General features: G+C 41.4%; 3 protein-coding genes across 5 annotated transcripts; 1 reads left to right on the forward strand and 2 right to left on the reverse strand.

Annotated features, from left to right (window-relative positions):
- Positions 1–5,762: 5,762 nt before the first annotated feature.
- On the reverse strand, positions 5,763–9,416 carry cbr1 (carbonyl reductase 1). The gene is made up of 7 exons (XM_023394665.2): positions 9,276–9,416; positions 8,273–8,387; positions 7,996–8,165; positions 7,153–7,260; positions 6,833–7,041; positions 6,588–6,641; positions 5,763–6,419 (listed from the first exon to the last, which is right to left on the reverse strand). Exons 1-7 carry the CDS (start codon positions 9,394–9,396, stop codon positions 6,246–6,248), a joined length of 951 nt encoding a protein of 316 aa, XP_023250433.2. The 5' UTR covers positions 9,397–9,416; the 3' UTR covers positions 5,763–6,245.
- Positions 9,417–9,429: 13 nt separating this feature from the next.
- setd4 (SET domain containing 4) lies at positions 9,430–15,172 on the forward strand. 2 transcript variants are annotated; one of them, XM_023394676.2, is made up of 13 exons: positions 9,430–9,500; positions 10,355–10,457; positions 10,553–10,648; positions 11,446–11,483; positions 12,086–12,174; positions 12,481–12,717; positions 12,936–12,995; positions 13,243–13,372; positions 13,512–13,686; positions 13,829–13,907; positions 14,131–14,211; positions 14,327–14,450; positions 14,595–15,172. In XM_023394676.2, exons 2-13 carry the CDS (start codon positions 10,382–10,384, stop codon positions 14,769–14,771), a joined length of 1,362 nt encoding a protein of 453 aa, XP_023250444.1. In that variant the 5' UTR covers positions 9,430–9,500; positions 10,355–10,381; the 3' UTR covers positions 14,772–15,172. The 2 variants fall into 2 exon arrangements, with proteins under 2 accessions (XP_023250444.1, XP_023250445.1); XM_023394677.2 differs by having other exon boundaries at positions 14,613–15,172.
- cryzl1 (crystallin, zeta (quinone reductase)-like 1) lies at positions 15,078–21,069 on the reverse strand. Of its 2 annotated transcripts, XM_023394678.2 has the most exons (13): positions 20,369–21,069; positions 19,830–19,907; positions 19,595–19,667; positions 19,391–19,435; positions 19,138–19,206; positions 18,435–18,568; positions 18,141–18,252; positions 17,886–17,906; positions 17,318–17,416; positions 17,104–17,219; positions 16,518–16,623; positions 16,363–16,408; positions 15,078–15,836 (listed from the first exon to the last, which is right to left on the reverse strand). In XM_023394678.2, exons 1-13 carry the CDS (start codon positions 20,432–20,434, stop codon positions 15,740–15,742), a joined length of 1,062 nt encoding a protein of 353 aa, XP_023250446.1. In that variant the 5' UTR covers positions 20,435–21,069; the 3' UTR covers positions 15,078–15,739. The 2 variants fall into 2 exon arrangements, with proteins under 2 accessions (XP_023250446.1, XP_023250447.1); XM_023394679.2 differs by lacking the exon at positions 17,886–17,906.
- Positions 21,070–21,092: the final 23 nt, after the last annotated feature.

The raw sequence follows: 21,092 nt of genomic DNA on the forward strand, positions 1-21,092 counted from the left end.
ACCCTTGAGATAAACTCTCATGAAGAATATTTGTCAAAAGCGAACACGAGAGGTTTTGTGTTGTGTGAAAGATGAATGTCATCTGGGACAGCATCACACATTCGTGACCAAAGAGTAACTGCTACAAAGACGCCACACGGCCGGAGGGAAACTGTCACCTTTATAAACTCCGTGGGTGCAGGGAGTTATCATCTTCACCAAAAATACAACGCTTTCCCACACGCTGTGTTCTTCCATACAAACAGTGAGACACCTCCACCTTTAAGATCAACAGTGAAAACAAAACAGTGTCAATAGTCTGAATTAAGTGTGCGGAAGTATTTGCTTTCTATTGATAGAGACGACGACGACGATGCTGATGATCATTAGAACAGTATTCAGTATTTTTTTGCTGCATCAAATACAAACATATATGCCAATGATTAAAAGAATATACAAAACTGAAAATAATACAATGTGTTGTCAATGAAGCAACATTATCTCTGACACAAATCATCCTCTAATATAATGTTTTTATGCACTTGACTGAGCAGGAATACAATAAACTCTGTGGCAGTTCCCTCCGTTGTCCACTGTGTGGAGGTATTTTTACTGCGACTCCCTCTGTTCTTTGAACATGTCATTGAACATGCTCCTCCCTGCTGTCTGTTTTACAATGAAGTGCATCCCCTGCTGATTTCTCTACATTTCAGTTCTCAAAAGACGCTCAGTTCTGTCTGATGCCAGCACAGTGTCCTTTCCATTCCAAAGCAGGACAATAAGAGGCCGGTCCTGTAAGGACAGGTCTCTGGAGTGGACACGCAGCCTTCCTGTAGAGCTGACAGATCATTTCGGTTCAACATTCCCGCCGTATAGCAGGCAGTGACTTTGATGCTTTGTTTATGTCCCTGCAAGAGAACAGAAAAAAATAAATAAAATAAAAACTGACTGAATGTGCACATTAGTTAGAGAGGAGGAGGCACAAAAAGGCACAAAAGCAAGATATTTCCTTTTTTGTTGTCATGCATTGCATGGACTTGGATTTTTCTCCTGACATATAAAAATGACATTTAATCTGACATTCAATCACTAACCCTTAGCCTCAACCTAACATGAGCTAAATTCAAACATGAACCAACGTCCCTTTACACCTTTAAATGGCCACTGACCTAAAATGACTCCAACTTTTACATTTTTTTCCTGGTGCGGGTGTCACATCCCCAAAAAGGCCATTCAAGAACACACACACACCAGTGGATGTTTCTTACAATCACTGTCTGCATAATGTGTATTTATTTTATTTAATCAACATTTGACTTCAGCTAACAGAGAGACAGACAGGACGATCATGCTGAGACACCAAAAGCAGAAGGGAGAGGTTTTAAAATTCTGTGAGCAGGAATCTTTCCTGAGCAGCATCTGCAAAGAGCTGTAATGTGATGTGGTGCATTACTGACACCCAGTGGTGAAGAGGATGAACTGCAACAACACAAAGCTACAGTATGAAACCATTCATCCACATGCCTAAAGTGATGCAGGCTATTAAAGATGTCCCACACAATGGAAAAAATTGCAAATCGGCTCAAATTTTCACGTCTTCCGTCGAACATTGAGGACAGAGTAACAAAGTATTTCACTTACAAGCACAGACAAAATATTTTCCAAAGTATGTGTAAATGGTCAAAAAATAAAAAATGTAGTTGAGGTTAAATACAGTGATCCTAATCTTAGGTTCAAACAGTTCAAAAGTCTTGGATAGGAAGCCACGACAGTATCGTCATTCTGATACACTTACAGCACGTTGAACATTTGGAGTTTACTTTTGTATTCAGATCGTTTGGTGTCCAGTTGGATAAAAAAATAAAAAATCTCTTCCATACATAGTTTTTCTTTTCTCCGCTGTCCGTGGAGGGGAGAAACTGCCGGTTTCCTCCGGCCCGCTGAATACAGCTCAGATGTGGAGTATTCACATTGGCCCAGGCCTGGGACTCACTTAACCACCAGAGGTTGAAGCAACAAATGTGAGACCGGATTTGCTGTTTGATGGGGTGTATAACCACCAGAAACTGCAGAATACGACTAGAATGTAAAGCTGTGCCAATTTAAAATGGGTTGTAGAGGCTCTGTGGCAATTAAGTGTCACTCTGAACAAAAGGCGAGCGAGCAGAGCAAAGAGAAAGGGCCGTTCCTGAGCAGCAAAATTAACCATCTGAAAGGCAGGAAGATATGGAAGACAGTGAATCTTGAGCACTCTGACCATCTACTGGACCTACGCTCTCTGAGGTATCAACCCGTTTCAGGAATAATTCAACATTTTGGGAGATATGCTTGTCGGTTTTATGAGAAGGTTGATGTCAATCTCCCGTCCTTGAGCCAGCAGCAAGTTAGCTGAGCTTTACTACAAAGACGGCTAAGCTTTTGGCTGCCAAAAGGTAACAAAATCCAACTCCCAGCACCTTTAAATCTCACTAATTACGTCTGCTACAGGTGAGAAGGTGAGAAAGTTTGACTTTTCTCCATCTCTGTTGGATTATAGCGTCCTCAGTTGCACCAGCTGATGCCGACACCAGCTGTATATCCAACGTTATAAAGACACAGGAGAGGTTAAAGGTCAGGATAGATGTTTGACAAACAGTCGCGACGTCCTGTCAGAAGAAATCATAAGACATCAATTAAAATTTTAAAATTCAGCAATTACTTTTTGTTTTCTTGTCTTTATGGTCTAACACTTACATAATTTTCATCAGTCTGACACCACACACTGAGACAAAGCGCAAATCTCAGTCTGAGTAATTTCTTAAAAGGTAAAGAAGGTTAGCAAACTCCCTCAATCTCTTCTCTAAATATAACAATATAATTAGAGTTTAGGTGGATTTACCCTGGGCCAAATAACCCAGGCTGCGAGGAACAAAAGGATGAATGCAAAGAAAAGTTGGGAAAGTGTTAAGAAGCTTAAGTCTTAATGTTTGTGACAAGATTCTTGTGATTTTTGGGATTAGTGGCTGTGGCTGCGTCCTCAGATGCAGCCTGGAGAACTGATCAAAAGAGGACAACAGCAGGCTGCGAAAGGATTATTAGAAAAGTCACAGCAACTATTGTGATTATTCTGCAGCCACTGAACCGGAGTCATGACGAGTTCATGTCTTTGTGGAGTACCACTCTCTGATAAGTCTCCGTATACTCGGGGTTTAAAGTCGAGAAACTCATGGTCTTTTTATTAATGACTTACTAACAGTTATAACTTAACAGAAAGTAAAGACTAATAAAAATTGATAAATCATCAATAAAAGATTATTTTACATTAATCCATTCATTTTGTACAGAAGCATATTGTTGCCACACCCAGAAAAAGAAAAAGGAATCAAAGTTTATTATTATATTATATTATTGTTATAACAACATGGCAAATGTGATGCTGGAAGAGGATTTTCCACGACCTGGAAACCCAAGAGTTATTCTTTTTTTTATTGGCTTGTAAATGCTCAATAAAGCAAAGCCATTAATTAAAGGGTGATTTATCAGACAGTGTTACCCAACTGAGTCAAAAACTGTTAAAGCAACACGGGAGGATTGGTATTTTCAGCCACATCAGGTGATCAGAAACAGTCGTCAGCTCACATCAGCTTGTTTGAGAAGTTCGATAGTAAACCCAGGTTTTATACGATGTGTTTTAATTAGATTTAGATTTCAAATATCAGCCAGTGGGTGTTGCTTCCAGCCGATATGACAGAGTTTCTAACCTGCTCATGAATCAAGTCCTAACACGGAGAATAATTAGCGTACATATGATGGAGTTCAGATGGAGAACATCAGCTTCATTAGCACGTCCATCAGAAGATGAAGGCTGACTCTGAGCATGATTGCTGGATTAATTTAGTCCGCGTGGTGCCACTTTGAAGTTGACTTCATTTTTACTGGCCTGAACGTGTTTCACACTCACAGTCAGAACTGCAGCACAGTAAATGCACTTAGAACTTTTAGATTTTTATTTTCTCTATATTCATTAAGGTGAGTTTTTTTTGAACAGAAAAACCCAGCTGGAGCAAAGGGGGTACAACTCAAATAGAGTGAATGAAATTATCATGAGGGAATGGAAAGAATAGAAAGAATAAAATAAGGTTAAATACTAAACGATAGCGAAATGTGATCATGGTCAAGATTATTAGTTATTCTTTGAAAAGACTGTAAAAATCAAAAACACCCAATAACTTATAAATCCCATGAGCATTTGTCCATTTCCATTTTGTCGTAAAATGGAGAAATTTAAACCTATTTAACATCACACAAAATGTCAATTATGCTAAATACCTAGTGGCTGCTTAAGTTCAGATCAATTAGAACCAGTCATCAGTAAAAGCGGTTCCCCTCAGATCTTATTATGTGCTACATGTGGACAGCGTTGGTATCGATCACTGTGTGTATTGCATCACTTGTTGGGTTTCAGCTCCGGGGGAATTCCCCACGGCAGGATCAATAAAGTAATTATAATGCTCATGCGGCAATTACAGCCAATGATAACCATGGTCACTGTGATTATCAAAGCAAGCGTGTGATGGGGTTTCCCTTGGCAGGCAGCAGGGATTTGAGGATTATCATCTCTCTCTCTCTCTCTCTCCGTCTCTCTCTCGCCGTGTGGATTTGTTTTATCTACAAGGTAATCGGGGCTTTACTCCCGTCTGACAGGACTACAACTCCCACCGTCACACACACACAGAATATATAAGCTCTACACAGTCTATACTCTGTTATTGACTCGGAGAATTAAAACGGACAAAGAGGGAAGCACGAGAGATAAAGCAGAAAAATCTGGGAACATTTTTGTACAAATCATGCTCTTATCACTCAAAAACAATATGAAAGAGATTTCCTTCCCTGACCTTCTTTGCACTTGGCATTAACAAGGCCTCTGGGCGTTTGGATTTCATTCGGGGCGGTGGAGAAAGATATAAAAACCCAGGCTTATGTATCTAACACATTTTGGAGATGAATAAAGATACAAAACACTTCAGGGCAAAGTCAAAATTACATTTGGCTACAGTGAAATAAATGATATTGGTAAAAGTGGCCTTTTGTTTTCCCTCCTCTAACAATTTGAGCCTGCAAAGACATAACAATAATAAAAGCAGGACCACAGCTGCAGCTGAGGACACCAGCGCCACGTCTTTGGGCTACAGGAGTTTACCATCTTTTAGATTAGACACTTGTTGGATCTTCTAAAGCTAAAAAATATTTTTAAAAATCGGATGAATCTGGGGTTTTCTGTGCTTCTCCAGCTCTACAGCTAAACATCCCACACCCACATGTGGCTCATAAATAATGTCATGCTGGTGTCATTTGTTGGCTTTATTACTATTCCAAGGAGGTTATTTATTGTGTGTGTGTGTGTGTGTGTGATTATGTCTCTCCATAAATGTGTCTATAAAGTAGAATTACTAGGTGGAGTTATATGGTTAAATGAAACCTACATGTGACTTTATATTGTACCTGTGGAAACTGAACACCCCTGATCATTTTGTTTTTCTCTTTCAATATAACAATGTCAGTAATATGAAATCTAAAAGGACACCACGAGTGTTTGTGTGATGATGTGTGCATGTGTGCACAGGTACAACCTGTTATATCAACAGAGCTAATACATGAAGGGTGCAGAACATATGTTATATGTTGTATATATTATTTGTCTAAAAAAGTATATATAAAAGTATTCTGGATTTTAAAGTTCATTTGTTGGAAAGTTTCTTTATTGGAAATGAAATATCTCAATGAAAAAGCACTGAAAAGCATTTTTGCAAGAAAAGCATTTTATATTCTTTGACTTCAGAACATTTAATTTTCATCCATTTAAGACAAAGTTTCTTCTTTCCTTGTAAAAAACATTTAAATGTTTATAAAACTGAAGGCAAAGTGAAACAAAAGCAAAAATTGAGTGTCACCAACACCAGTGATTAGCCAGCACTGCATGGTTACTGTGTATTTAACCCATCAGTCACACACACACACACACACACACACACACACACACACACACACACACACACACACACACACACACACAGATTCCATCATGTTATGCTTGTTGTATATTTTTTTAATGGTGGACATGATTCTTTTTGGAAAGATTTAATCTATTCTGAGTTTTTGGCAAATTACTGTTTTGGTACAAACACTGGCACAATTTCATTTACTCACAGACACACAAAGACACACACACACACACACACACACACACACACACACACACACACACACACACAGCTTTAACCCTTTCACCACGGTTGAACCTGTTTTTCAGAGACAAACTTTCCGTGAGGCTCTGTGGCTCCGGGCGGCAGCAGGGCCAGGTAAACCGGGGTGACAGCGCCCTCGTCTGGTGACTTGGTTGCTTTGGGACCAGCCATGTCGGTGCGCACCCATCCTGGGCAGCAGGCATTCAGCAAGATCTGTAAAAAAAAATAATAATAATAACAATCCACACGATGAACATTTATGTCAGCAGTGACACAGAGCCACAAAAGCATATAAAGTCCCATTAACATTATTTATACGACTTTTTACTGGTTGGTTTCTGTTTGTTGTTTGATTTAAAGTTGTTGTATTTCAGTGTTTACCCCGTCGTTCGGTCGCTCCTTGGACAGACGTCGAGCCTGGATCATAGACAGGGTCTGAAACACACACACACACACACACACACAGACACATGTATGTGTAATCAATGTCTCCTTTCAATCAGTCTCTCAAATCTTTGGCGCCGTGGTTCAGACCAGTGACTCTAGAGGTCGATATGAATCTATTTTAAAGCCTCAACAGGTGAGACAACTGATCAGAACTCTGCAGACAGACTGATCGATCGTACCGTCAGTCCAGTCTTGGACACTCCGTACGCCGTCTCAGGCCAGCCGCCCTCCTTGTGCTCGCCCTTCTTGGTCTTGTCGACGAATTGCTGCATCAGTCCCACCAGCTCGTCCTCGGAGATGTCCTCGCTGCGGAAACGCTGCTGCAGGGCCGGGCTGCACTTGTTTAAAGTACTGGAGCCGACGAAGCTGGAGACGTTCACCACGCGACCTTGAAAAAAACACAAACGTTATTACAAACATCTGCCACATCTGTATTTCTGTTTACACTTCATATTCTCAGGCGAAGAAAGTCAGGCTTGGTCCGGGTCTGTGTCTTTACCTCCCGCTTTGATGAGCGGCAGGAAGTGAGTCAACATGTCTCTGGTGGCGAAGAAGTTCGTCTTGAGCGTCACCTCCGCCTGGACGGCAAAAGGAGCGTCGTCTGCCGCTGGGGAGAGCGAGAGAGAGAGAGAGCATTAACATGATGTAATTGTCACTTCCTGGGCACAAATTAAAGCCCCCTGGTTCAAACATATTCTAAAACTCAAATACAAGATATATAATTAACTGCGGTGCTTGGATGCAGCGCTGATTGATTGCTTTGCATTTAGAGTGCCGACTGAATTTCATCAAGTCAAGTGCTGCTTTTTCAGAGTTTGAACAAACGCATTCATTGGTTTTTTACCCTGTGATTACTCTTTCCCTTCAAAGCTGTTTCGTTATTCAGGCAAATAATCAGTGTTATGAAGTAGAGCTAAATTCCTGATATTTAGTTTAATGGTTTGGTGGCATTTTCATATTGTTACTACTGAGCATGTTTTTAGTTTTAGTTCAATAGAAGAACAGATTCCGTATGAATAAAGGAAATTGATTGAAATAAATGTAAATTTCAGATTAGGTGTTAAAAAACATAATGACAATATATATACAGTTTATATAGATTTAAATATAGATGCAGGTGATGGTCATTTTAGCCATAATTGTACAACCCAACCACTAATACTCCTACTAATACTAATTGTAATTATGGCTGACATTGTGATGCTGTATGTTTTGAATGCTATTACTGGTATAAGACTAAAGGTTGATGCTGCTGGTGCTAATTTCGTATCTGTATGTAGCATTTTTGCGCGTATGACTCCAGTGTATTATAACGTACATTATATCCATATATCACACCTACTTTTGAATGCGATCCCAGCATTGTTGACGAGGACGTCCACTCCTCCGTACTTGTCTTTGAAGTAAGCAGCGGCGGTGGTGATGCTGTTCGGGTCGTTGATGTCCAGCTGGTGAAACATGGGCTTCAGTCCCTCTGAGGCCAGAGACTGCACGGCCTCCTGACCACGGCCGCTGCAGCGACAACGAAAAAGTCAAGTCAAAATGAAGAACAGAGGTAAGATATTATGCAGTGACCTATACATCAGCCTGGCCCAGGTGTTTCCAGGTGAGATACCTACACGTCTCTGGCAGTGAGGTAAATGTCTCCTTGGAACTGCTTGCAGAGCGCCCGGACGATGGCCAGTCCGATGCCCTTGTTACTGCCCGTTACCACGGCAACCTTGGTGGCCATGTCTGTCCAAATAGAGAGACGTCAGTGTATTAACTCACATATTAAACACAGGAGAAAAATGTACTTTCACGGCAGTAGATATATACACACACACACACACACACACACACACACACACACACACACACACACACACACACACACACACAGTTATCAGCCAATCAGCCAAGAGACTTCCTCAACTCTGTCCAAATAAACTCTGACTCAGTTATCAGACATGGAGGAGAGCTGATTGAAAAAGAGATAAGATTTGCTGAGTCACGGTGACAGTTGCAGGGAGAAAAACAGTGAGAAATCAAAATATAACTGTGTAATAATCTGAGAAAACTGGAATAAAGCAACTGTGGCTATAATTTAGATATTAAAAGTAGAAGCTAAATGTCTCAGTTTATACATTTTATGTCAAAACAGATTTAAAAGTTGTCCAAGGTGGGTGTAGAACCAACAAAATATCCATGATTTCAACCTGAAAATGACAATTAATTATAAATAAATTACTTTAAAAAGTAAAAAAAGTGCACAGTCATACTATCAACACTGGGGCAACTATTATATGACCCTAGCTCCTGATGCAAACTTCCATGAGAACCGGTTGTGCAAGGATTTATACAGGATTATTACTGCAAATATGGGTGTGAAAGTAAACGTTATTATATGTTGCATTTGAAGACAAAAGGAAATATCAAGAGTCGCCTGTTTCATGACGCATTGTCAGCTTTAAGAGAGGAACTTTCGCCTGATTTCAGTTGCATAACGCTGACTGGCTGATCCGAGCGTTTTCCAGCGTTTTCCAGCGCTTTCCAGCGATATACATTTATATTTTATATATTATATTTGTAGTAGCTTACTAACTAGCTAACTAACTCTGAAGTGAGGCGGAGGCTTCTTACTGTGATCTGGTGTCGTGGTGCTGGGTGAAGCTGCGGTGCTGGAGCTGCAGAGAGGAGTGAAACACAGTGAGACAACGACAGGAAAGAAAGAGAGAGGATGGCCGGAGGGAGTTTTGCGCATTGTCACTGCGCATACCCGGAAACAAAACACACTGACCACGTGGGTTTGAGAAGCACTCATGATGCCGCCGTGCAGGATGAAGATTTAACATGAACATTTTATAGGTATTGTACTTGGATTTTCATTGTATTGCATCCACAGTATCTAGGCTGATTGATAGACTTTGGCTCTCGGCGCGGTGCATGATGGGTGTGATGTATGCAGGGGAGTCAGGGTTTGGTTACTGCACCAGTGAAGGTTTGGGGTGATTCGCACTGGAATTAGTTTGAAGTTACTTTAGACATTCACAACCGACCGGTGTCTGGTGATCGCTGTCCCCAGCCCAGGACCTCACCTGCCCCCGCGGCTGATCATACTGAGTCAAGTTAATCAATACATGGTTCATGGTATATTAGTATTTTGTCTATGCATAAGGAATATTTTAAGGGAAATGTTATCATTAGGTGTGGCTACATATCCTGCAGAGTGCTCACCCCTTCGACCGCAATTGAGCTTTATTTATTGATCACTTTTAATACAAATATTTTTGCAACAGCTTCCATGTCATGTGACCCAGTGTTTCATAAATCTACTCTAGAGATGCTTCCTGTCCTGTAGAGGACATTCAGTTCAGGCCAGGTGCCGTATGTCCTATGTCAGGCTTGTGGATAGCACACTGCAGCCGTTTGGCGTCTTTTAACCATAAGAAACTGTGTTCTTTTCATACTTTAAGTTATAGTTTTATGTATGTTTTACTTCATAAACCTAGAAATAGAAAAAGCAAACAGTAATTGAGGCATGTGCAACAGTTTGGATCATTTATTACAGTTTGCTGATAGTGATCTGAAGATCAGTGGGGATATTAAATTGAGCTTTATAACTTCAGAAAGTTGTAGAGGAGTTGTGAACAGTGTGTGGTTGGTTTGGTCGACTTTATTAAGGTGTGTTTATTGTGTGTATCTGTGTTTGTCCACCACAGGGGGGGTCCACGGGCTCAGGGTGGGTCATGAGGGGTTGCGGCCGTCGGGCTGGACGAGCTGCGAGGAAGAGGAGGCAGAAAAGTGAAAGCGCTGTCCAGTCAGGTATAAACAAGTTTACTGCTGTGATGTTACTTGTGTTTCACTCCCTTCCCCGCTGGTCTCTTTCATCACCAGTCTGTCTGTGTCTGTTCCTTCAGTCTCTCTGTGTCACCAGCTGCAGTATGTGAAGCTGATGAAGTTTCTTCACCAGCGAGGATTCACCTCGACACTGCTGCAGCCAGCCCTCTTCACCGGTACGGCTCTATGTCCTATACATAAAACCTCAGTAGGTTTGTTTACTCGTTAGATGTTAGCTGCTAGCTGTTTGATGAGGCATTTGACACCTTTAGTAACATAAACTACACAGAATGTACATGTTGTGACAGGATGTGTGTGTAGGTAAGTGTGATATCTAGATGTAAGAATGTAAACGTGATGTCTGCGGGTCTTCACACGTCTTTAAAAAACATTGAATCCACTTACATTAAAAAAAAAAAAAAAAAGGCATTAGAAGGTATTAAAGTCTTAAATGGTGCTTATGTGTGTCCAGGCCTGGAAGGAGTATGAGACAATGGGCCCCTGGACATAGGCAAGTTAAACCCCCCCACCCCCTTCCTACATAGGTCCCCCAGACTGAAAGAGACGCTGCCGCCTCATTCGTAGTCATTTTGCGTCTCCTTGTAGCTTTTTTGCATCTCTTTAGGATCATTTTATCTTTGTAGTCTTTTAACTTAAAGTATTAACAGTCACTTCATACACTGTGCCCTGCAGTCCTGCACAGTAATCCATGTATGGCTGCAGGTTATACTAATTGATTAATTATATTGCTGGGAATTATTGTTATATGCAGCTGAAAATGATATTGAATTTATTCCGTGCTTTGTTAAAGATGAATTAAAATGTTTTCAATCGAACTTGATTAATAACTGCAAAAACCCTGTTGTGGTTGTGTGTGTGTGTGTGTGTGTGTGTGTGTGTGTGTGTGTGTGTGTGTGTGTGTGTGTGTGTGTGTGTGTGTGTGTGTGTGTGTGTCCTCCCCTTCTCCATGCAGACACAGGCAGAGGACTGCAGACTCTCAGAACTATAAAGGTAAGGCAGCTAATACAGACTGATGTGTATTGATTAAATAGGTTGCTACATTCTGTAGATAACGCAGGTTACTTACATAAACTGTAATGAATGTCATAAAGAACCAAGCAACCAACAACAATGTTTATGCTTTTTTTGTTTTGATATTTTATCGGGACATATTCTGCACCTACATGTGCTTTTATAGAAATGAACTTTAGGCTAAATCTTCTTTGAAGAATCTCAATTTTCAAGCTTAATTTATCACTTAGTCTGTTGTTAGTTAAACATTCATAAATGTGTATCTTCATTTTGTTTTTTGCTGTTTTTACTTTTGATTTTAAAGAAAGAGTCATGTGTTAAATCAGCAATAATTACACTCTTGGACACTGTTTATATGTTTAAAGAGATGATTTACCAAGTTATTTATAAAGTAAATATCATTCAAGCTTAACTGCTTGAGATCTAAATGACTTTTGACTTTTGGGTTGATGAGTTTTGACGTTTGACGCTTCGTACAGATATTGATCTGTGGATGAAATGTTGTGCATCAGCAGAGTAGAAATGTGTCGTGAGATGGAAGAGTGTTTAAATCTCTTCGTCTGACTCTGTTCTTCTGTCAGCCTGGCCAGCTGCTCATTTCTCTACCAGAGTCCTGTCTCCTCACAACCTCAACTGTTCTGGACAGCTACCTGGGACAGTACATCAAGAGGTAAACACAGAAACACACCTGAGTAAAAACAATATAAAATACTGAGATGCAAATATGATCTTTTCAGTGACCCAGTAATAACTGTACAATCAGATCCTTCATTCTTTGTCCTGTGTGATTTCATTTGTCAGTCAGCACCTGTTCAGACTTGCTGTTTTATAGTTGGCTTGTACTTCCTGCAGCTCTACACACGGAAGCACAGGTGGAGGTGGAGGTGGAGGTGGAGGTGGAGGTGGAGTGGATAGGCTGAGGGTGGAGGAGCCGGAACGAGAATGAACCAAACTGTCACAATTTTTCCCTCCGCAGCTGGAAACGCCGCCTCTCTCCCCTGTTGGCGCTCTGCGTCTTCCTGGTGTGTGAGCGGCACCAAGGGGAGGCTTCTGATTGGCTCCCCTACATCAACGTGCTGCCCACCACTTACACCTGCCCCGCCTATTTCACCGACGACGTCGTGACCGCTCTGCCCGCCTGTGTGCGGAGGCGGGCCTTGGAGCAGAGGGAGGCGGTACGAGAAATCCATTCCTCCAATCAGGACTTTTTCAGGTGAGTCCGGCGCACAGGTCACTGAAGCAGGTCGTACAGGTTGTGTGTGCGAGTGTGTTGAGACAAGAATCCAAATTAAATCAAAACAGTGTCTGATTATTTTGTGTCTTTGGTATTTAGACGACTCTTCTAACCTCTTTGAAACTGTATTTTGCATTTTATTTAATATGGTGTTATGGTTTTATAGGTAAACATACCAAGCTTTATTTTTGATCCAGATCCCTGCAGCCAATCCTGAATCAGCCCGTGGAGGAGGTGTTGACGTATGAAGCCTTGAGGTATTCACAAGTGCATACACACACACACACTCACACACACACTCACACACACACACACACCCACACATGCCAGTCTAAAGCAAGGGAGCTGTGCTTTATTTATTTTAGTATCTGTCGTTAACGTTTAGTAACGATAAATCTCTGAATGAACAGTTTCTGAGATGAGAATGTTTCAAGACTAAAATCTGTTGGACTGTTCACCTGTCAGGTTATTAAACTGTTACCCCCCCCACTCATCTTCCTCTAGGTGGGCATGGTGTAGTGTCAACACACGCTCTGTCTTCATGTCCCGCCCATCCAACAACTTCCTGTCCGGACAGGATGTTTATGCTTTAGCTCCTTTCCTGGACCTGCTCAACCACCAGCCCGACGTGCAGGTAAACATTACACTCACCTGTACGGAAGATGTCGTGTATCTGTCTAAATTATTGAGGGTGTGTTTCTCTTCATATACAGAATCTGTGACGTTCCTCTTGCTCGACTTTTCACAAATATAATGAAATACGTTTTTCTCAGGTAAAAGCGAGTTTCAACGACGTGACGAGATGTTATGAAATCAGGAGCGTTTCTGGGACAGCGCGCTTCCAGCAGGCCTTCATAAACTACGGTTCCCACGATAACCAGCGCCTGTTGTTGGAGTACGGCTTTGTCGCCCCCGGCAACCCCCACAGTGTTGTCTATGTAGACATAGGTTGTTGATATTCTGGTGGTTTTTTTCACACTGTATAAGATATTGCTGATACTAGTTGAATACAACACACAAAAGATTCAGGTGACACAGTCATTTTTACATGTTTAACTTTGTACCTGTACGTTTGACCCCGAACCCTCAGATCTTGTTTGTGATGTTTTAAGAGACGACATGAATTTGAACCAGAAGATCAAGTTCCTCAAGGAGAACAGCCTCCTTCAGTGAGTCCTTTTCCCATGTCATTGTTCTTTTGGTTCGGGTCGTGTCGTGTCATGTCGAACAGGTTTCCATTTTTGGAAACATGTTTTCTCTCATGTTAAATGTCTTTGCTCAAAGGCTGTAAACTAAGTCACTGTCCTTTTTCATCCGTTGGCTGAATAACCTGCAGAGTTTAAATAAAATTTAAAAATAAATCTGAAATGTGACGCTCTTCCTCGCCGTTAGAAACCTCACCGTATCCAGCGACGGCCCCAGCTGGAGGCTGATGACGGCTCTCAGACTGTTGTCCATGCCACAAACGCTGTAGTAAGTCTTCACACACACACACGCACACGCACACACACACACAGAATTGCACAACATAAAAGATAAGGTCCAGTTGCTCGTTCTGCTGTCAGCATGTGTGTGTATATTTCCACAGTCACCAGTGGAAGGCAGTGTTGCTTGGCCAGGCGGTGTGTGAGGAGAGGGAGGAGTGGAGCGTCCACACAGCACAGACTCTCTGTCAGCGGCTGCTGCAAGACACACACACAGCTCTGGACAAGGTGTGTGCACACACACACTCTTAACTATTTTCCAGTGATGCAGCACAACCTGTTTTTCTACATCGTGTGTGTGTGTGTGTATGTGTGTGTGTGTGTGTGTGTGTGTGTGTGTGCGTGCGTGTGTGCGTGCGTGCGTGCGTGCAGATCACGGATCTCCTGCAGCGGTGTGACCAGTCAGTCAGGGAGCAGCTAGACGTGGTCAGGTCACTGCGACAGGAGGAGAGGTGCATCCTGGGGCGCTGTCTTGAGGTGCTGCAAGGCATGATGAAACAACCAGACGAACCGTTGTCATGCCAACCTGATGTCGATACTCTGAGCTGACATCCGATTGGGGCTCTGGCCTCCGCCAGTCGCAACAAGAAGCGAGGTTATTGGCCGAACTGGTGACGCTGGACAGCCTCCATGTTCTTGTTCTGCTTGTCGACCTTTAGGTCTGACCACGGCAGCAGACCTGCCCGACGTCCTGGAACCAGGTTTGATTCCAGGTATGTTGAAAGAGCATCTGCCCTGTTATCATGACACTAAGTAAGACGATGAAGGTCTCGTCACCACCATCACTTGATACAGAGCACTGAAATGACTCCTGCAGCCTTCTGGACTCGTGTAAGAAGAAAACACAGCGGCAGATCTGTCAGAAAGAGGCATTTCCAGCTCTCATGTTGTTTTATTTATTTTCTGATTAAATGGCACAGTAATTAAAAAAAACAAAGATTCTCTTATCACTTCCATTCAAGAGGATTTCTTTTCAAGTAATTACAAAGTTCTTCACACAAAACTTTTTATTTACATCGAAATCAACTCTTTCATTAAATCACCAGAACTGTTGTCTTTTAAAAAAAAAATAAAATCTGTATTTATTGAGTCAAACTGAGGTGCATGGATTCTTTAAGATATATAAAGTGACCACAGAGGCTTTGGTGTGGGGTTGTAGTCTCACGTGAAGTCACACATATCCAGAGGCTGAGTGTGTATTTGAAGGAAACCCACTGGCTCCGTGGTTAGATCGGTTTCTTCCTGTGGTTTAAAGTCAAAAAAAGGTTCAGAGACGCTGATTATAGGTGTTAATGTGTCTGTTTCTCAGTATTAGCACAATTAATGGAAATGCAACAGGTCTATCTCCTCGTCTCCCACATGACGCATGTTGTGATTAACAATTTAACGAGTGAAAACAACAACTGTTTGTAAATGTTCACTGGCTGCATTAAACAGTTTAACTGCACAAAGCCCTGATCCTGTTGAACCGTGGCCCGTGTTTGTCTCACGTCGCAGCAGAATGTGATTATTTTTGGTCAGAGTTGAACAACGGCTTTTTTCTTTTGGTGACGCTGCACGGTCTCCATGGCAACCGTCGCTTCATAGAGAGGGACCGCCTCCTCGGGCTGAGGCCTGGAGAGGCAGATTGGAACCAGACAGACAGATTGGATTTGATTAGGTCAGATTGTAGCGAGTGCATCTTGGGCTGTCAATCCTTTTATTGCTCTGGCAGTTTTGGCTGAAGGTCACATGACGGTGTCAAGAAAAAATGTCTGCAGAGACACGTTTACAGCGGTCTTTATACTGTAAACTCAACTGTGAGCTCTGTTCAGTTTCCTACCTCCAATATATTTAAAGCTGCACCAGGCGACTTCTGAAATGACCAGAAATCATGTCATGTGACATTCCCCTGTCTGGATAATAAGATTCAGATAACTTTATATATTAAAATTGTATGAAGATCCAGCTTCGATCTAATTTAATTTACATATCCATCCACTTTATGAACTGCTCATCCTGTTAAATGTCACTGGGGAAACTGAATTGGTATTCAGTATTATGAATCTACCCATAAATCTGCAGGAAATCTTACACACCAGGGCTTTAACGTGACGGACCTTTCAACCCCACAGAATGATTGACGTGTTTTATAAGTTACCTGAGTACTCCAGCTGACATCTTCTCCACAATGTCCTTCAGAATATCTGTAAAAGGCTGTTAAGGACTCACAAAGACCTTAAAGGAGACCGTGTACTGTATGTGCCCGATCATGTTGCATGCGTTTTAGATTTCACACTTGTGGGAAAAGGATACGGAGGTATCTCCCTTGCTGAGCTGATGAAGCTGTCCAGACTTCAGGGTTGAGGAACGACACAGATGCTGATTTTAAATGCAATAATCTGCAATCTGGAGGATCCAACTGTAAAAAAACAAAACAAAACAGAGGTGATAAAAAAATGCTGTTAAAGACGAAGCAGGTTTACCTTCACTTTTAATATTCACTCCAGACAATTGGAACACTTTAAAGCCACAAGAACTATGTGCTGACTGAGAATGAAGATGCTTTCTAAAAAGGCTAAAATCAGTTTTGTCTGACAGCATGATTCTTGAATTCGACTGAATTTGCAAATTGCCGTTCAAAATGGTTTGATTAGCCCTTTTTTTCTGTTTCTGTATCTTGTTGTTGGCACATAACTGATCTGTCATAGTACCTGTGTGGCTTTTCGGGGGTAATCTCGATTTTAGCCTGATAAACTGACAGAAATGCTCATTTGTTCATTCAAATATTGTTAAATTGTGAATAAATTTAAAATGCAATATGTTTTCTAATAATCAATATTGAATTGATTAATCACTCTGAAGTAATCGGTGTAAATTACAGCTGTTATATCTGACTCACCTGCAGTTCCTGTTGGGATGTGACCCAGTGCCCCCCGACTCCCAGCACACTGATGATGTCATGTTTGTGTGGAAGTAGTTTTGTCTCCTCTGGTTCCTTGTCTTCCTGCAGACGAACTACACACACATACACACACACACACACACACACACTTAGTGTCCATTTTTACAATCACACACATGTGCATCAGTGTTAACGGTGAATGTGTTTTTACCTCCAGAGTCTATGACTATATCCACTCCCAGTCCTCCTGTCTCCTCCAAGACCAGTGGCAGCAGGTCTGATGAGCCGTTATAGACTTGAATTACCCTGGCTTCATACACACAGACACAGCCACATGAAATCATGAGTCACTTTCCTTCACATTTAAAACAGAAAAACTGACTATAAAACTACACCAAACATCTCAACCAAAGCTCATTCAAGTTGAACTGTTGCAGTTTTTCATGTTCTCCACATGGTGGCAGCAGATTTTAGCCATAAACTGTTTTTTTTTCCACTCAGTCTCCCTTTTTCAACTACTTCTTTTGGTCAAATTGATTAAATTACATATGATATAAACAACAAATAAACTGCAAAATATTAAATAAATAAAAAGACAAATAGTACAACTAAAATGAACTGTTATGATTTGCTGTAGACTACAATAATCCTGGCTTCAGGCAGATGAGAGACACACATCTTACTGACAATTACAAGTAAAACATCAACGATTTATTATAAGAATTAGAAACCCAACAAGGAAGCAAGTCAGTCAGAAAGACAGAAAGAAAAGATCTCACCTACTAAAGGATCCTGAACGCCTGAGGAAAATATGAAGGTGAAGAGAGAGAAAGGAAAAGGAATTAAAGATGAAAGCGGGGTAAAAGAGGATGAAATGATCAGACAAGAGTAGTTCTCCGTTCCTTAAATAACTGCTGTGATTTTGTAGAAATCGCAGCTTTAACCGTTCACAGACATTTGGCAGAGTTTGGGTTCAAAGCTTTAAAAGCCTGTACAAGTTTCCAACAGACATCACAGCACTGGCCCGCACGGACCTACGCTGGGCCGGAGCTGCTCCAGGAATGTGTGTTTCTGTGGCGAATGTGACGTCGTCAGAACCTTCACTCCGTGGTAAGAGGCCAGCTGGATGCACATCAGGCCGAAACACTGGGGCGGGAGAGGAGACGGGCTTGTTAGGAAATGTATGAAAATCTTTTGTTTTTTTTGGCATTTATTTAAAAGTTTAAACGGGAAGGAGAAGACGCAGCAAAGGTCTACTGATGCATTTTACATTTCAGACGTTACCAAGATGTTTGATTCTTCTGTGTTTTGTGGTTTTTTTTACGTACGCTGGCTCCATCCAGGACCAGGACTGTCTGTCCGGCTGCCATGCGAGCATGTGTGTGTAGAGCAGTGTAAGCGCAGAGGCCATCGCGCAGTGCTGCCGCAACACACACTGAGCTGAGCTTCTCTGGCTTCTGAACTGGAAAACAGAAAACACACACACACTCATACATTTACTGAATCGGTTTCATAGGATTTCATTATGTTTTCATGACACAGTTTCTAGCTTTGAGGGAGCTGGTTGATATGTGAGAAATAAAAATGTTTTAAATGTTTTATGATGGCGTTCTCTTTTCCAAATGATTCTTTAAACATCAAAAAGAACAGAGAAATAATTTTCTTTCTGTACTTGTGAAAAAGGGGGCGATGTGTGCACTTTTTACACTTTTCTGCTGCTTTCAAACTCCCAGCACTGCTTCTTCTTTTTAAAGTATATGAGGTGCAGATGCAAAGTGGAAAAAGAACATCCACCTCTAAAAAAACCACTGCATCAGAAATTTTTTTTTAGGGCAGAGTGGAGAAGCTGAGAACCTTGACCTTTTAGAAGCGAGTGAGCTGGACTGAATGTTGAGGCATCAAGATGAAGTCGGAAAGAATTACTACAGAAGCACATTACACAACCTGCATTTGTGTGTGTGTGTGTGTGTGTGTGTGTGTGTGTGTGTGTGTGTGTGTGTGTGTGTGTGTGTGTGTGTGCGTGTGCGCTACCTAAATAGTGTTCATCTATGTCAATGACATCACAGAGTCCAGAGCAGGGAGAGTCCAGGGGAAGAATACCTGGGAAGAGAAGATGTGAGGATGTACTGTACACTCAAGTTCACCTGTGGGTGTAATGTATACTGGGTATCGGACAATATGGACACCAGTAATATGGCAATAACAAGTGTGTTACAATATTAATGATTAATAACCACAATGGTTAAACTTGTGTTAATCCTCAGATATATAAATGTTTTTTTACCTACAACCTCGTCCTCAGGATGGAAGAAGGAGACCTTAGGGCCCACTGCAGGAAAAACAGACAAACACAGCAGTGAAACTACTGCTGACACAGGCTGTAAAGACACTATGAATTAAATGTATTCCTTTTCAAAATTCAACTATCATGTAACAAAAATGTAAATGTGTGTGTGTGTGTGTGTGTGTGTGTGTGTGTGTGTGTGACCTTGCTGGACGACCCCGGCCACCTCTCTGCCAACAGGAATTAAATCTCTCTGGATCCCGACGTCACTGAGCAACTGGAGCACGGGACAGACGAGCAGAGAGGAGTCAGCAGGGATCGCTACAGTCAGGCAAGAGCTGGTGTATTTAACCAAATGATTTCAATTCAATTCAGTGACCTTTACTGGTAGGAAAGTCAAGAAAGTTATATCCACATAAACTGTGTGTGATTTAAGTACCTTGAGGTCCAGCGGGCTGAGTCCACATGCCTTCACCTGAACTCGGACCTGATGGCTGCCTAACACCTCTGGGAGGCTCTGGAGAGAAACAGAAAGACACAAGCTGTCTGTCAGTCTGGGTTAACATCAGCTGCACAGACAAAAGGCAAAAACAGTCTATTTAATAACACAAGTAGAGGTTTTAATAAAGAGGCGGAGACACAAAAACAGATTGTAAGTCATACATTATGGATGCCTTACAATTCATCACAACAGTGCTATCAATTCTCTGTCTAATAAACCTACAACACATCATGGTTGGCAATTCATTTGGAAAAATGAATAAGTAATTAGAGACTGATTGGTTTTCAATTTCAAGTCTATAAAAAATAGCATAAATCTAACCAATATTAACAATGTGCTAAATTAAGATTTAGCTCTGCTAGCTACTATTGGGCAGCAGATGACTCATGACTGCAGGTGCAGCCATGGTTTCACTTTATTGACTTTTCCTGATCAGGTATCGTTCAATCAGCCTGGAAATAAAAACACAAACTCACCGTTTCCTGAATAACGAACTTGGGCTCAGCATCACTCCCAGCAGCTCGGCAGTATAAACCTTTCATGCTGTCACACCGTTAATTCATACAGACAGACAAGACAGATAGACAGATAGAGGATCTCAAGATAATAAAATTTGATTAGCAATAACTCTATTCATTTATTTTCTCCTGCTATTTTGCCTGCTACACTAACTAGCTTGAAATCAGCTGACCTGTTCTTCTTCTTCTTCTATCTTTCCATGTTTGGCTGCTGGTATTAATATATTATCACAACACTGCCTACTACTGGATGTTATGGATTACCACATCTTAAAAGTACCATTCACCTATAAAATATTCAATGTAAATATACCAAAATATATCTTTATGAAAACTTCAATCAATTATTCATGTGGAATCAATAATATGTCACTCTCATACAGATATGCCATATCTACTGTGCTCCTTTTACATGATGGTTGAAAACTCCACGATAAAAACACCTTATAGCTTTATTGTATTCACCTTACATCTTTGTTGCTTGCATATTTTTGGTTTTTGATATATTTTATCAACAAACTGATTTCCCCCTCTAGTAAACAGCATCCAGCAGGAGCGCTACTAATCCTTTTACCTCACAGCGTCCCTGTGATCCAGGCAAGCCAACAGCTCATAAGATCTCGCGGGATTGCACATTAACTTCTTATAGATACCATGACATCTCGCGATATGTCAGTGGCGT

Source organism: Seriola lalandi, unplaced genomic scaffold (assembly GCF_002814215.2).
Source record: "Seriola lalandi dorsalis isolate HSWRI2012SDOR001 ecotype SW California unplaced genomic scaffold, Sedor1 jcf7180002054952, whole genome shotgun sequence".
Lineage (NCBI taxonomy): Eukaryota > Metazoa > Chordata > Actinopteri > Carangiformes > Carangidae > Seriola > Seriola lalandi.

What these genes read in the sequence shown, in the direction of transcription:
- cbr1 (XM_023394665.2), bottom strand. Translation starts at nt 9,396, where the DNA reads ATGCGCAAAACTCCCTCCGGCCATCCTCTCTCTTTCTTTCCTGTCGTT. An exon ending in TACCTCACTGCCAGAGACGT is followed by an intron (nt 8,166 to 8,272) that starts GTAGGTATCTCA and finishes TTGTCGCTGCAG; the next exon opens with CGGCCGTGGTCAGGAGGCCG. An exon ending in AGGAGCGACCGAACGACGGG is followed by an intron (nt 6,420 to 6,587) that starts GTAAACACTGAA and finishes TTTTTTTTACAG; the next exon opens with ATCTTGCTGAATGCCTGCTG.
- setd4 (XM_023394676.2), top strand. Translation starts at nt 10,382, where the DNA reads ATGAGGGGTTGCGGCCGTCGGGCTGGACGAGCTGCGAGGAAGAGGAGG. An exon ending in TTGACGTATGAAGCCTTGAG is followed by an intron (nt 12,996 to 13,242) that starts GTATTCACAAGT and finishes ATCTTCCTCTAG; the next exon opens with GTGGGCATGGTGTAGTGTCA. An exon ending in AAGGAGAACAGCCTCCTTCA is followed by an intron (nt 13,908 to 14,130) that starts GTGAGTCCTTTT and finishes CCTCGCCGTTAG; the next exon opens with AAACCTCACCGTATCCAGCG.
- cryzl1 (XM_023394678.2), bottom strand. Translation starts at nt 20,434, where the DNA reads ATGAAAGGTTTATACTGCCGAGCTGCTGGGAGTGATGCTGAGCCCAAG. An exon ending in AGTTCGTTATTCAGGAAACG is followed by an intron (nt 19,908 to 20,368) that starts GTGAGTTTGTGT and finishes GTTTCTCTCCAG; the next exon opens with AGCCTCCCAGAGGTGTTAGG. An exon ending in TCAGCCCGCTGGACCTCAAG is followed by an intron (nt 19,668 to 19,829) that starts GTACTTAAATCA and finishes CCCGTGCTCCAG; the next exon opens with TTGCTCAGTGACGTCGGGAT.